This window comes from Myxine glutinosa, chromosome 5 (assembly GCF_964187855.1).
Source record: "Myxine glutinosa chromosome 5, kmMyxGlut1.1, whole genome shotgun sequence".
NCBI classification, from domain to species: domain Eukaryota; kingdom Metazoa; phylum Chordata; class Myxini; order Myxiniformes; family Myxinidae; genus Myxine; species Myxine glutinosa.
In genome coordinates, this window is record NC_136265.1 from 42850816 (window position 1) to 42865223 (window position 14408).

Sequence of the window (14408 nt, forward strand, 5' to 3'; positions counted from 1 at the left end):
TTAGTAGAGCGCATTCCTCTGCCAGGCTGAGCAGTTTATGTTTTGTATCCCATTGAAAGGCCGGATCTGGATTCGGACCTGAACAACAATCTAATCGACTTGTTCTTGTCACCTAACCAACTCGTCCACCAAGTTTACTCATAACCCGTCCACAACATTTAAAAATATCATGTTACATATCACTTTTCACCCGATCTCTCAATGGTGAAGAATCACTTAAAAATTGAATAATACTTGTACTTGTACTTGTATCCGAATCCATATTCTGATCTCCACAAAAATTGAATCGATTAGTCATTGCCATAAACACAACCAGTCCACCAAATTTCGTCCAAATCCATCCACAACGTTCTGAGATATCCTGCTATGTAACGGTTCCCTATCACTCAATGGTGAAGAATCACTTAAAAAATTCTACTAGCCAGATCCGAATCTGGATCTTCACCAAAATCCAATCATTTCGTCCGTGTCACATACACTACCTATCTGCCAAATTTCGTCCGAATCCATCCACAACGTTTTGAGACATCTTGTTCACAGACAGACAAACAGAGAGACAGGGATGAAAACATAACCTCAATCCATCTTCGGTGGTGGAAGTAATCGGCTTGTTATTGTCACCTAACCAACTCATCCACCTAGTTTTGTCATAAATCGTCCACAACTTTTTGAAATATCATGTAATATAACATTTTTGGCCCCATCACTCAATGATGAAGAAACGTAGCGGCATCATCTTGCCTTTGATTTTACAATATGCAAATATGCTTGAGTTGTGGTTGATCGTGGGATATCCGGTACCGAGTTAGCTGGAAGAAGGACGATGGGGTTATCTGGTGGCTGTTTTGAAAAAACAGAATTGACTAGGAATCCGAACGCCTCGGATGTCTTTTCTTTCACGCTAAATTGGTGACCCCGATGTGATCCAAATGGAACAACAAGGAGTTACAAACACTCCAAACCTCTGTTACGGATTCGGCCCTTCCGTGGGTGTGGTTGTCATCCACTTATAACCTTGCTGGTGATGTAGTATTATTCTTATCGGGGTTGGAAAGGAAACGGCGGTTATTATTGTTTAAAGGAAATGGTTATTGTGGTGAAAAGGTTAAAAAGCGCTCCTGGTAAAAATGTGGTCGGAAATCGGATCGTGAGCCGGAAGACGGAGGGAGCGAAGAGGAAGAGGCATGGAGAGAAGAAAAAAGACGATCTTGGTTGAAGCTCCGTACTGAGCAGTCGAGCGTACCATGCGAGTGAACTTTGAGTCCTTGAAAGGAAGTTTGTGCGATAGGTGATATCGCCGGAGTGCTGTGGAGCCTGCGTAGTCAGGTATCTGCATTGAGGTTCCGGAGTATCCTTGCCTCGAAGCCCCGGCTCGAGTGAAAGCCGTCCGCCATTTCGCCACGCGCGCTGCCTTCAGTGAAGGAGGTTTTTGTCGCGTTGGCCGGGCATTATTCCCTGGTGGGTTGCCGGGGACGGCTGTGCCAGAAAGTGGCTTTTGGAGGATTATAAGGAAGCTCGCTGATTGAACCGCAAACGTGTACGTCATTTGGGAGGGACGCATCTTTGGGAGGTTTTCCATTCCACCGCTATTTTGCTGGGTGTTGGACCACGTGACCTCTGGGTTGCTTCGATCGTCCACGCCTCAATTGATTTTGATCGGACATTGATCCAACGATCGCTGGAGCGAATCGACCTCGCATTGGAGGGGTACAGAGACATTGGGGGGAGTGCCGTGAGTTTGGGTTAAAGGACTAGATAAGGGTGGTACCATCTTAAGATAGTGATTGTAGGGTGAATTGCTATTATTACCTTCGCAAAAGCGGAAGGTTATGTTTTGATCGCTGTGTATTTATTTGTATGTCTGTGTGTGTGTATGTTAATCGCATAACTCAAAAAGTATTCAACCGAATTGCATGAAATTTGGTGGGATGATTGGTTATTATACGGGACACATTTGATTAGATTTTGGGAAACAGATTTGCTCAAATTCTGACTATTTTTAACTCGATCGTATTTCACTCAAAGTTATGAGCGACTGAAGAAGAAGATGTCCATCCAGGACGTCATCACTATAACGCGATCTCCCGCGATCATTTCAACCTCAAAAAAAATTATAATTGCAGATTTGACAATAGATGAGGCATATTAACAAACGAATGAAACAGATTTGCTCAAATTCTGACTATTTTTAACTCGATCGTATTTCACTCAAAGTTATGCGCGACTGAAGAAGAAGATGTCCTGCCAGGACGTCATCACTATAACGCAATCGTAGGTGTGGCTTTGCTACACAGATCTTGTAGTCTTTTATTTTGGCAACAAAAGTAGCTGCGGCGAAGGTATGCGCTCTACCGAGTGCCCGTTCTAGTTATTTGTGTCGTGATTCCGGTGTGATTTATAATATATTATTGTTTGTTCATAACCCTTGGTGTGGTTTCATTTTTTTTTTTTTTTTTTTTTTTTCTGTATACAAGATCGAGGCTCGTGTAAGAGCTAACATCAATCACAAAAAATAAAACGGACACACAAAACATACAAGAAAGGGAGCGGGAGATAATAAGGGGAGAAAGAGGGAAGCACACATATACAACAGTAGAGAACAGGGACATCGGGAGATCTGTGGGAGGGAGAGGACTTGGTGGGAAGAGGCATGGGAATGGGGGGGGGGGGGGGTGGGGGGGGGAGGAGATAAAACACACACACACAAAACAAAACACACACAACACACACACATGCACACAGAGACACACTCGTACAGAGACACACACACACACACACACATGGCAAATACACAGACAGAGAGATACACACAGAGAAACACACACACACATTGATTTGATTGTTCCATTTGATGGTTTCATTGAGGGTTTCATTATTGATCGATTTCAACCAAGGATAACATATCTTTCTGCCGGGGACCCTCTCGGGGTTCGGAGGTTTACCGAGACCAGGGGATAGGGGAGGACCCCGTAACAGAAATTGGGGGCTCGTCCAATTGATATTCGTGGGCTCGAAATTGGGTCTGCGTCCGGGATATAAAATTTCCTAAATTTAGTCCGGGAAAGAATTCCCTAACATTCCCAGAATTCCCAAATTTGGAACTTTTTCCAACATTCCCAAATTTTTCCCAAAAATTTTTTTTTATAATTTCTTGTGTGAAGGTTAACAGGTGTTAACAGTAGTCACCATGGAGTTTGATGCAGAGAAGTTTACAGTGACCCCTAGTGAAGCACAGTTCAGAGCGTTAGTAAAATCAGACCTCTTGAAATTGGCCAAACATTTTAGCTTGGAGGTCCGAACTAATATGAGGAAGGCAGAGATGCAGACAGTGGTGATACAATCTATGGTGGGATTAGGAACATGGGAAGAGGTAGCCCGGGATTGGTTACCCGAGGAACCAGAAGAGGTGGAGCTCCGGAAACTGGAGTTGCAATTGCAGAGCGAGGAAAGAAGAGCCGCACAGGAACGAGAACTCCAGGAAAGGTTAAAAGCAGAGGAAAGGAAAGCAGAAGAGAGAAGAGAAGAGAAACAAGCAGAGGAAAGGAGAGTGGAACCAGAACTCCAGGAAAGATTAAAAGCAGAGGAAAGGAAAGCAGAAGAGAGAAGAGAAGAGAAACTAGTAGAGGAAAGGAGAGTGGAAACAGAACTCCAGGAAAGGTTAAAAGCAGAGGAAAGGAAAGCAGAAAAGGAAAGAGCAGAACAGGAACGAGAACTCCAGGAAAGATTAAAAGCAGAGGAAAGGAAAGCAGAAGAGAGAAGAGAAAAGGAACAAGCAGAGGAAAGGAGAGCTGCAAGGGAAGTCGAAGCAGAGGAGAGAAAAGCCGACAGGGAGTTAAAAGACCGTGAATTGGCGCGTCAGCAGGAAATTAAAGTCAAGGAGCTGGAGTTAAGGAGAGAACGGGGAGAGGTACCATCCCTGCTGACTGGTTTGACACCTAGCCAGAACACCTGGGATGTTGGCAGACATGTGAGGCTGGTTCCACCCTTCAATGAAAAGGAGGAAGCCAAGTTTTTTCCACACTTTGAGAAAATGGCTCGACTGTTAAACTGGCCTGAGGAGTACTAGTGCAAAGTGTTCTGGTGGGTAAAGCTCAAGATATTTATTCGGCTTTACCGATTGACCAATGTGCAGATTATGAAGTATTGAAGAAACACATTCTCAAAGCCTATGAATTGGTCCCGGAAGCTTACCGGCAAAAATTCCGGAATGCCAGGAGGAGGGAGAGTGAGACCCATGTGGAGTTTGCCAGATTGAAAGAAACCATGTTTGATAGGTGGTGTGATGCAAAAGGAGTTGGGAAAGACTTCGAACTATTGCGACAATTGATCCTGGTGGAAGAATTCCAACAGTGTGTCCACGAGGACATTAAAGTTCATCTGGAGGAAAGGAAAGTACCAAAGCTGTATGAGGCAGCAACCATGGCAGATGACTATGCCTTAACACACAGGATGGGGTTCCACAAACCGAACTTCTCACCCAGACCTAGCCAGGGGAGCTATGGTACATCAGGGGCGGAGAACGAAAATTCATGGGGGCGGCCTCGCGATGAAAATGAGGACCACTCTGATACCACGACTTCTAGAAATCAGAAGACTGCGGTTCCAAGACAGACCTATCGTCCGGGGGGCTCGAGGCAGACCACCGCCCCCATGCCTTGGCAGACCACGAGGTTCTCTTCCAGGCCTACTTGTGCTTTTTGCCATAAACCTGGACACTTGATGTCCCACTGTTATGCTCTGGGAAAGGAAAATCAGGAGCGGAGTTCGACTAGTACGACTCCAAATGCAATGGCCATTGTGAGAAATCGCCCTCAAAAGGGTTACCAACCATTTATTTCAGAGGGGTTTGTGTCACTGGATGGAGACTCGACTAACCGGAGACCTGTTAGGGTGTTGAGGGACACAGGACCACATCAATCTTTAATGCTTGAAGGCATCTTGCCATTGTCAGAGGAGACGGCAACTGGTGATAGTGTTCGTTTACAGGGGATCGGTGGCTATGTTAGAGCTCCACTTCATGCCATCCATTTGGAGTCTGATTTGGTGTCAGGACCGGTCACCGTAGGTTTACAAGCCACTCTTCCTGTAGAGGGAGTATCTGTTGTTATCGGGAATGATTTGGCCGGTGGTCAAGTTTATGGTAACCCGATGGTTGTTAAAAAAAACCCAGTAGGGAAAATAACACCACCGCAGTTAGGGATGGCGACAAATGTAGCAAGTTATTTGTAGGGGGACTGAACTTCAAAACAAAGGAAGATGTTCTGGAGTCTGCCTTCAGCAAATATGGACCGCTTTTGGAAGTGCTGCTGATAAAAGACAGGGAGACACAAAAGTCAAGAGGGTTTGGCTTTGTCACGTTTGAAAACTCAAAGGACGCCAGAGTTGCAGAAAAGGATCTGAATAGCAAGGAGTTGGATGGTCGGACCATCACAGTAGGGAAGGCATTTCCGAGGGGTCGAGGGGGCTACAGAGGACCATGGAGTAGTAGTGGTGGTGGCCGCAATCGATATTATTATGGAGGCTTCCAGAGCTATGGCAGCTCCCGAAGGAAGGATTATCAGAGCAGTGGCCGAGAAGGAGACCGCCATTCATGTGACTACAGTGACAAGTGGTCCAACCGTGCTTGTTAGGAAAGTTAGAAAGAGTTGAAGCACTGAATGCTGCGGAGCAGCCGAGCCAAGATTCCTACACGGATTAACCTTGAACGCCACGTTCCTAAAGGCATCCATGTAGTGAACTTTCCTGCACGGACTAACCGTGAACTCCACGTTCCTAAAGGCGTCCATGAAGTGAATACTTCCAGGCCTCACCACCCAACCACCATGGAACCTGGCTTTCAGCTCAGCCTCCCAGGAAAAGTGCTGTAGATTTGTTTGACTTTGGGTTTTTGAGTACTACCCCTTAACCTTCATTCAAAAGAAACGAAAAGTAAAATCAGAGGGTGATGAGATGGAGTTTGGCTTTGCAGGAGTCCAACGGGGAAATTGAACATGTAAAGGGCAGGGACAATGTCGTGGCTGACGCTTTGTCCAGAGTCAATTAACCTTGGAAATTTCTGTGGGTTGTAAAATTTTGTTGCTTTCTTTTTGGGGAAACATTGATTATTGTTGCTCACGGGAATTGAGGATTTGGGTTGTGAATTTACTTGTGTGGGTTTCAAGAATTTGTCTACAAAGAAAGTTTTCGCGGTGTTCAAACTTTCTTTCTTGAGGGGGGGAAGTGTTACGGATTCGGCCCTTCCATGGGTGTGGTTGTCATCCACTTATAACCTTGCTGGTGATGTAGTATTATTCTTATCGGGGTTGGAAAGGAAACGGCGGTTATTATTGTTTAAAGGAAATGGTTATTGTGGTGAAAAGGTTAAAAAGCGCTCCTGGTAAAAATGTGGCCGGAAATCGGATCGTGAGCCGGAAGACGGAGGGAGCGAAGAGGAAGAGGCGTGGAGAGAAAGACGATCTTGGTTGAAGCTCCGTACCGAGCGGTCGAGCGTACCGTGCGAGTGAACGTTGAGTCCTTGAAAGGAAGTTCGTGCGATAGGTGATATCGCCGGGGGTGCTGCGGAGCCTGCGTAGTCGGGTATCTGCATTGAGGTTCCGGAGTATCCTTGCCTCGAAGCCCCGGCTCGAGTGAAAGCCGTCCTCCATTTCGCCACGCGCGCTGCCTTCAATGAAGGAGGTTTTTGTCGCGTCGGCCGGGCATTATTCCCCGGTGGGTTGCCGGGGACGGCTGTGCCAGAAAGTGGCTTTTGGAGGATTATAAGGAGACTCGCTGATTGAACCGCAAACGTGTATGTCGGAGCGCGTCTTTGGGAGGTTTTCCATTCCACCGCTATTTTGTGGGTGTTGGACCACGACCTCTGGGTTGCTTTGATCGTCCACGCCTCAATTGATTTTGATCGGACATTGATCCAACGATCGCTGGAGCGAATCGACTTCGCCTTGGAGGGGTACAGAGACATTGGGGGAGTGCCGTGAGTTTGGGTTAAAGGACTAGATAAGGTGGTACCATCTTAAGATAGTGATTGTCGGGTGAATTGCTATTATTATTTGTGTCGTGATTCCGGTGTGATTTACAATATATTATTGTTTGTTCATAACCCTTGGTGTGGTTTCATTATTGATTTGATTGTTTCATTTGATGGTTTCATTGAGGGTTTCATTATTGATTGATTTCAACCAAGGATAACATATCTTTCTGCCGGGGACCCTCTCGGGGTTCGGAGGTTTACCGAGACCAGGGAATAGGGGAGGACCCCGTAACAACCTCACATGGAAGCCCAGCTTCTGCAAACATCTAGCACACTTTTGAGCCTCAATTTTTGCTTCATCCTCACTCGTTGTGCCAGTGCAGATTATTTTTCCCGAACAACAAATGGAATTGATTAGTCCAACATCAAATTGATTCGTCCTTGTCACACACCCAACCTCTCCATCAAATTTCATCCGAATCCGTCCATAAAGTTTTGAGATGCCATGCTCAATATCGTTTTTGGTCCTATCTCTCAATGGTGAAGAATCACTTAAAAAATTATAGTATCCGGATCTTCACCAGAAATCTTATCATTTCGTCCTTGTCACACAACCCTTTAGGTGGATTCTTCGCCAAATTTTTCCCGAATCCGTGCACAACCTTTTTTGATATCCTGTTCACAGACAGACAATCAGACAGAAAGACTGGGGTGAAAACATAACGTCACCCAACCTTCTGTGGCAGAGGTAATTAGGATTTAAAAAACTTTCTGACCATTATGCAATAATATGTAGCATGACAAATATAGCAGACTATATCTAGAAAAGAACAAGCCTAAAAAAGAGAAGCAGCTGCTACAAACTTACGACATGTATCGCATACTGGTACAGCAAGGAAAACAGGGAAATTAACAAGAAAGAACAGAGATTGCAGACCCTTGACAGGATGTGTTTGTGTGGTTTTGTCCTTTGGGTCCTTTGGCTCCTCGGGGTCTTTTGGGTCCTCGAGGTCTTTTGGGTCCTCGAGGTCTGGTGTCTTTTGGGATATCTGGGGCCTCATGGTCTTTTGGGTATTCAGGATCTTGAAGAGTCTTAAGGGTCTTTTAGATCCTCTGGGTATTTTGGTTCCTCTGGGTCTTTAAGATCTTCGGGGTATTTTGAGACTTCAGGGTCTTTCGGGTACTCTGGGTCTTTGGAGTATTTTGAGTCTTTAAGGGTCTTCTGGGTCTTCTGGGGTGATAGGGTTTGAATGGGTCTTAAATGGTCTTCAGGTTCTAAAGGCTCTGAAGGGTTTTAGGGGCCTTGAGGGGTGTTAAGAGTTGTAGGGGTGTTCGTGGTCTTTATGCAATGGCCTTAAAACGATCATTCATTCATTCATTCGTGGTCTTTAGGCAATACCCTCTCCTTTGGCGTGGGTAATAATAAGAAATGTCAAAATGTAGATACACCGAGCAAAAATAACTCGCATCAGTGGGCTACATCGCTGAATGGATTATTGCCAGGTGTGGCAAAAAGTGAAGGAATCGAAATAACGATGTATTATGACTCAACTATCAGCTAGGTGAAGCAAGAAGCTAAGCGAGGAACGATATAGTTTTCATGTAGCGACTTTATTTGCTGGCCGCCTCCAGTCGATATCGAGAAGTGTCTCTGCAATATTAGGCACGCAGGACTGTTTTTGGCAAGTTTTCAACACTAGGCTTTTTACTGCAGCTCAGCAATCCTACCTTCAAGAAGATCTTCACTGATCTTGAGCAAGTTGTACCCGTTGTACCACACTCCTGATTGTCGGTGATGATCTGGAAGGTACCGTTGCCACTGCCACAATAGTCCTAATGGAAACCACGCATGTTAGGATCAGCACCAACCTACTCTTCTACATTAGCCAAATTATTCACAGAAATGATATTTCGTCGAGGATGCGACCCATAAAAATGACCTCATGCCAAAATAGTTTTGCCATCATATTAACTCTGCGGAACACACCTGAACCACTGAGTAGTCACACTTTCCATCGTACAGGTAACTGTGTCCATCAAACGTGATGTAATGGCCATCACCATACATTTTGCAAGATTGGGGGCATGAAGAATCTGTGCATGTCCATGCACCTCCGTTGCACGTGCTGAGGGTCAAGAAGGAGTGGGCCGAGGTTAACACAAACCCAAAATGTCTTACCTGAACTTGGCAGAACTCAAACATCTTCTAGAATAAAACTTTTTAAAAAATCAAGATCCCAGGTACAGTACGATTCTTAATTCCATCTGAAAGGTCAAACTTCAAATCACATTAAGAACTAAAGTTCCATATATCAAACTAGAAAGCATCTGAAAATGCAAAGCCTGTCCGCGGCCGTTTTTATTCACACGTCTTATTTTCCTTCCATTTGCTCAAAATAACGAAAAGTTTTTTTAAAATTTATACAAAAGGTGAACCTGGTGTTGGGCTAGCGGCTAGGGTGCCGGCTTAGGATCCTAGGATCCTGGGTTCGAATCCCGGTCGATCGCTGAATTAACGCCAGGGGGGTTGACTCAGCCTGTCATCCTTCCGAGGTCGGCTAATTGAGTACCAGTTCACTGGTAATTCCCTGTTTGTCGTTAAAGGCGGCAAAAAGGGTTGGCGTCAGGAAGGGCATCCGGCCGTAAAACATTGCTTCAAAAAGGGGACCGAAAAATAACAACAACCACGGTTCCCGAAAAAGGCCAACCCCCGCTTTGCGGGGAAAAATGGCCTCTAAAGGTGTTTTTTTTTTATAATATGAAAGGAAAATTGATGATTTTATGCAGCCTCGATCTTTGACCTTTTGATCTAAAAAAAACAACCCAATTGACTCCGACCTTTTGATTGGTGAACCAAATCAGTGACCCAATATGCAAATTCTTTAAATGTCAGGTCAATCAGATGAAAATTGAGGATTTTACGTGACCTTGACCTTTGACCTTTTGATCTAAAAGAAACAATCGGCTTGTAGCTTTTGATTGGTGAACCAAATCAGTGACCTAATATGCCAATTCTTAAAATAAGAGGTCAATCAGATGAAAATTGATGATTTTATGTGACTCTGACCTTTAACCTTTAGACCAAATTATTAATTTGCCTACTCCATATTATCATAATAAAGCTTTGTTGAACATTTGATGACAAAACTCAAATGGTAAACTGAAATCTCAGGTCATTTGGATGAAAATTTAGGATTTTATGTGACGCTGACCTTTGACAAAATGATTAATTTGCCTTCTCCGTATTATCATAATAAATGTTTGGTGAAACTTTGATGACAATAGCTATAAAAAAAATAAAAAAATAAAAAAAAATATATATATATATATAATAAAAAAGGACACACACACACACACACAAAAGTGTTTTAAAAAACCCCGTCACCAGCTACGTGGGAAGTCTTCAAATTCAAGCTTCAATGCGCAATAAACGTTTCGCTTTACGGTTACTCATTCCAGATGTACTCTTAAATCTACGTCAAAGGTATACATTCATGTAGCTCACCATTCGTTACACAAGACGGTGACCTTCTGACCCTTTGCGTATTGTCGTCCATTGTGTTCACATGGGCAATCCTCAGGATTCAGGCAGTTTCCTGCATTGTCCATCACTAGGCCGGCTGGACAGGTACAGCCAGCGATACAGCTTGTGGCAATCTGTCAGACATGATAATAAAAATAGTTTAGTATAATTTTGAAAAATATTTTGTCCCCGATGTAAATATAGAAAAACTTTTTAATCCTCTTATTGCTTACTCTGCTTTCAATACAGTATATATGTGTACAGATCATGTCTCATGTGTACAGCTTTTGATCTATACAAGACAGTCTCCATACTTTAGTATACTTTAGTATACAGACTACTCCATGGCCTAAACTCTTCTGGAGTTGAACTCCATCCCCGAGCTGTACTTTTACTGTTTGGGCAATGGCTTTTATGGCATTTACCCATTGATCAAGGGCATTTGTATACCATGTTGAAGTAGAACATGTCTGATTGTTCCATGACAAGCAAAATATGGTACATGGCATGTTACGGGATGGCATATCAGGCAACTTTGTCCCATGCGACAGAAAACATGCGTTTTATACAATAGATTTCGGATAGGTTGGATAGGTTGGATAGTGTATGCCCACATTTGAGGGATGTAGAAGATGAAGGAAGGGCTTTCAGGCTGGCAAAGAAGTATGCCCACTCACCTCTGAGCCCTCTAGCCTGGGTTCAAATATTGGCCTGGCTACAAACGGTCATCGTGATGTCTATCGCAGGTGGGGCGAGGCATCAATCTGTGTGCCATCCGTCGGCTGGACTTTAAATCGGATGTCCTGTCTGCTGGCATTAGCTGCTGTGTGTTAAAGATCCCATGGTGTCCTTTGCGAAGAGTATGCTACCTGTCAACTGGCACCCTGGCTAAATGATAAATTCCTGCTCAAATCTACTTAAGGTGTTCCTTCAGCGGCACATCATAATGAATGATCAAACCCTAAATTGAGACCTGGTGTAGGAACAGCGTCGTAAGGTGCAAGCCCCATAACTTACACATGGCATCTCAAGGTTGCTGCAGGTCTTAGCGCAAGCTTTGCCAAGATCTCCAGGAGTTGAGCAGTTGACTCGAACCAAGTCACCCTCACACACGTCTGAAGGGAAAATGAAACCGTCAACCTCAAGAACCCTGACACGGAATGATATACGCAAATCAGGGAATCAAAGCAGTTCACTCTAAGTCACACACCACGACCGATTGTGACAGATGCATGCTGATTAACAATTTAATGGCCCTACAGGACAATGTGCTGCATATCTTTACCTCCACCACCGGAGGTGGACGGAAGTTATGCTTTCACTCCTGTCTGTTTGTGAACAGGATATCTCAAAAGGTTGTGTTGACATTCGGACGAAATTTAGTGGACAGGTTGGGTGTGTGACTATCCAGACACTAGGATTTACAAAGTGGTTCTTCACCATTGAGATAGGGCCAAAAACGATACATAGCACAATATCCCAAAAAGTTGTGAACTGATTCGGACTAAACTTGGTGGACTGGTTGGGTGTGTATCCTGATCACAAACAGGCAGACAGACAGGGGTGAAAACATAACCTCAATCCAGAGGTAACTACATTTAGAGTGGCCTTCAGTGCCGGAAGTAACGACATCTTTAAGAAGATAATCTCACAAAAGCATAAAGTGCAAAGGGAAGTTAGTGTGACCTCCCTTGGAAAGTCAATTACCTGTATTATCAGTGAATTCTCCACCAGAACAAACTCTGCACAGACAAAAAGAGAAGACCAGGTTTTGGAAAAGTTCATATGAAACTTCTGAACAAATATGTCAAAAACAATTGTTCATTTGTTACAATGTGGTTTATTTGCAAAACACGTCAGAGATAAGGAACTTGTAAAATAGACATTAAAAACTCTTGTTGTGGAAAACACGTACAGTTGGTGTGATAGTTATTAGCGTTACCTGTAATCATGTTTGGGGGTGGGGAGGGAGAGGGATTTTCATAACTGCACATGCATAAATGCTTGTGGTCACCTTCCACCTGTAGCTTCTGCCCTTCCCTTAATCACATGAGAATCTCGGCCCAGTTATAAACTGTCATTCTGGTGTTTCGCAAGTGTACGCTGTCCCAAGTCTCTCAGATGGATGTTAAACAGTGCCCTGTCTGCTCGGATTAGTTGGTGGACGTTAAAGATCCCATGATGTCTGCCCTAAACATGAGGGAGGCTCTGTGACTGACCAGTATTGCATCTCAGCATTTGGTGTGGGGAAACCTGTTAAAAGCATTGTGATGTTTACAAAAGGCAAGTACAAGCAGATACTGCAGCACCATGCAGTTCCCGGTGGAAATCGGAAGAGGATTTGTTCTCCAACAAGCCGAGTGTTGGCTTCGCGGTTAGGGTGCAGGCTTGGGTTCCTAGGATCCTGAGTTTGAATCCCGGTCGATCGCTGAATTAATGCCAGGGGGGTTGACTCAGCCTGTCATCCTTCCGAGGTCGGCAAATTGAGTACCAGTTCACTGGTAATTCCCTGTGTGTCGCAAGAGTCGACTAACAGGGTTGGTGGCAGGAAGGGCATCTGGCCGTAAAACATTGCTTCAAAAAGGGGACCATGGTGCCCGAAAAAGGCCAACCCTCGCTCTGTGGGGAAAAATGGCCTCTAAAGGTGGTTCTTTATTCTTCTTTCTCATTTGGCCAATATATCAGGCACCTTTTGAGCTCGGAAGCTAATATTTGAACATGAGTGACCAAGTGATGTGGCTATCAAGGATATTTTTGCTTTATTGATTAATCAATTAATCAATTAATCGATTAATTATTTAATTATTCGATTAATTACTAAAACAATTTTTTTCAGTTACAGATTCTGATGAAATGGTGGTGGTTTATGTGTTCTGTGACCGAATTGATTAATAATTTAATTTTTTAATGATTATTAATTATTTATTTTCATTATTAATCATTTATTTATTTTCTTTCTCATTTGGCCAATATCTCAGGCACTTTTTGAGCTGGGATGCTAATATTTGGACATGACAGTGACCAAGTGATGTGGCTATCAAGGATATTTTTGATTTATTGATTAATCATTTAATCGATTAATTATTTATTGATTAATTGATTAATTATTTATTGATTAATCAATTAATTATTTAATTTTTTATTAATGACTTATTTAATTAAATTTCGAAAAGATACATCTTCGGATGAAGCACTAGTTTAGTTATGCTATTAGCCAATTGATTAAGAAAATATTTTGTGATAATCTTTTATTGATTTTAATTATACAATTAATCAATCAATTAGCGTACACCTCTCTATGAGCTGCACTGCGGTATTGCCGGGCGCCAGAGGCGCCCCGGCAATGCCGCGCTGTAGGATATTTAATTATTTGGCATGGGGGCGGTGTACTTTGAATGTATCTGTACTTGTTCAATGTTCTTTTTTTCTGACATTACTTTTCTCATCTGTTCTTTTTTAAACCATTATATATATATATATATATATATATATATATATATATATATATATATATATATATATATATATATATAATATATATAATATATAATATATATATAAAATACTAGCAGAAGTACCCGGCATTGCTGGGTGGGGGAGGGGAGGGGAGGGGAATGGGGGGGAGGGGAGAAGAGTGGGAGGGGGAGGGGGAGAGGGGAGAAGAGGGGGGGATGGGGAGGGTGAGGGATGGGAGGGGGTGGAAGGGGGGAGAGGGGGGAGGGGGTGGGAGGGGGGAGAGGGGGGAGGGGGAAGGGGGAGAGGGGAGGGGTGAGGGGGAAGGGGGAGGGGGGAGGGGAGGGGAGGGGGAGGGGGAGGGGGAAAGGGAGGGGGAGGGGGAGGGGGAAAAGGGAGGGGGAGGGGGAAAAGGGAGGGGGAGGGGGAAAATGGAGGAGGAGGGGGAAAAGGGAGGAGGAGGGG

The 14408-nt window shown here is 43.9% G+C and overlaps 1 protein-coding gene across 1 annotated transcript in view; it reads right to left on the minus strand.

The window, feature by feature from the left end:
* Positions 1 to 14408, minus strand: part of LOC137428644 (uncharacterized) — a 153987-nt gene that overhangs the window by 67136 nt on the left and 72443 nt on the right. The window contains exons 18-22 of the mRNA XM_078777978.1: positions 12198 to 12232; positions 11508 to 11605; positions 10473 to 10624; positions 8955 to 9093; positions 8696 to 8800 (exon numbers count right to left, since the gene is read on the minus strand). Coding sequence (XP_078634104.1) covers positions 8696 to 8800; positions 8955 to 9093; positions 10473 to 10624; positions 11508 to 11605; positions 12198 to 12232 — 529 coding nt within the window. The remainder of the gene's footprint in view (positions 1 to 8695; positions 8801 to 8954; positions 9094 to 10472; positions 10625 to 11507; positions 11606 to 12197; positions 12233 to 14408) is intronic.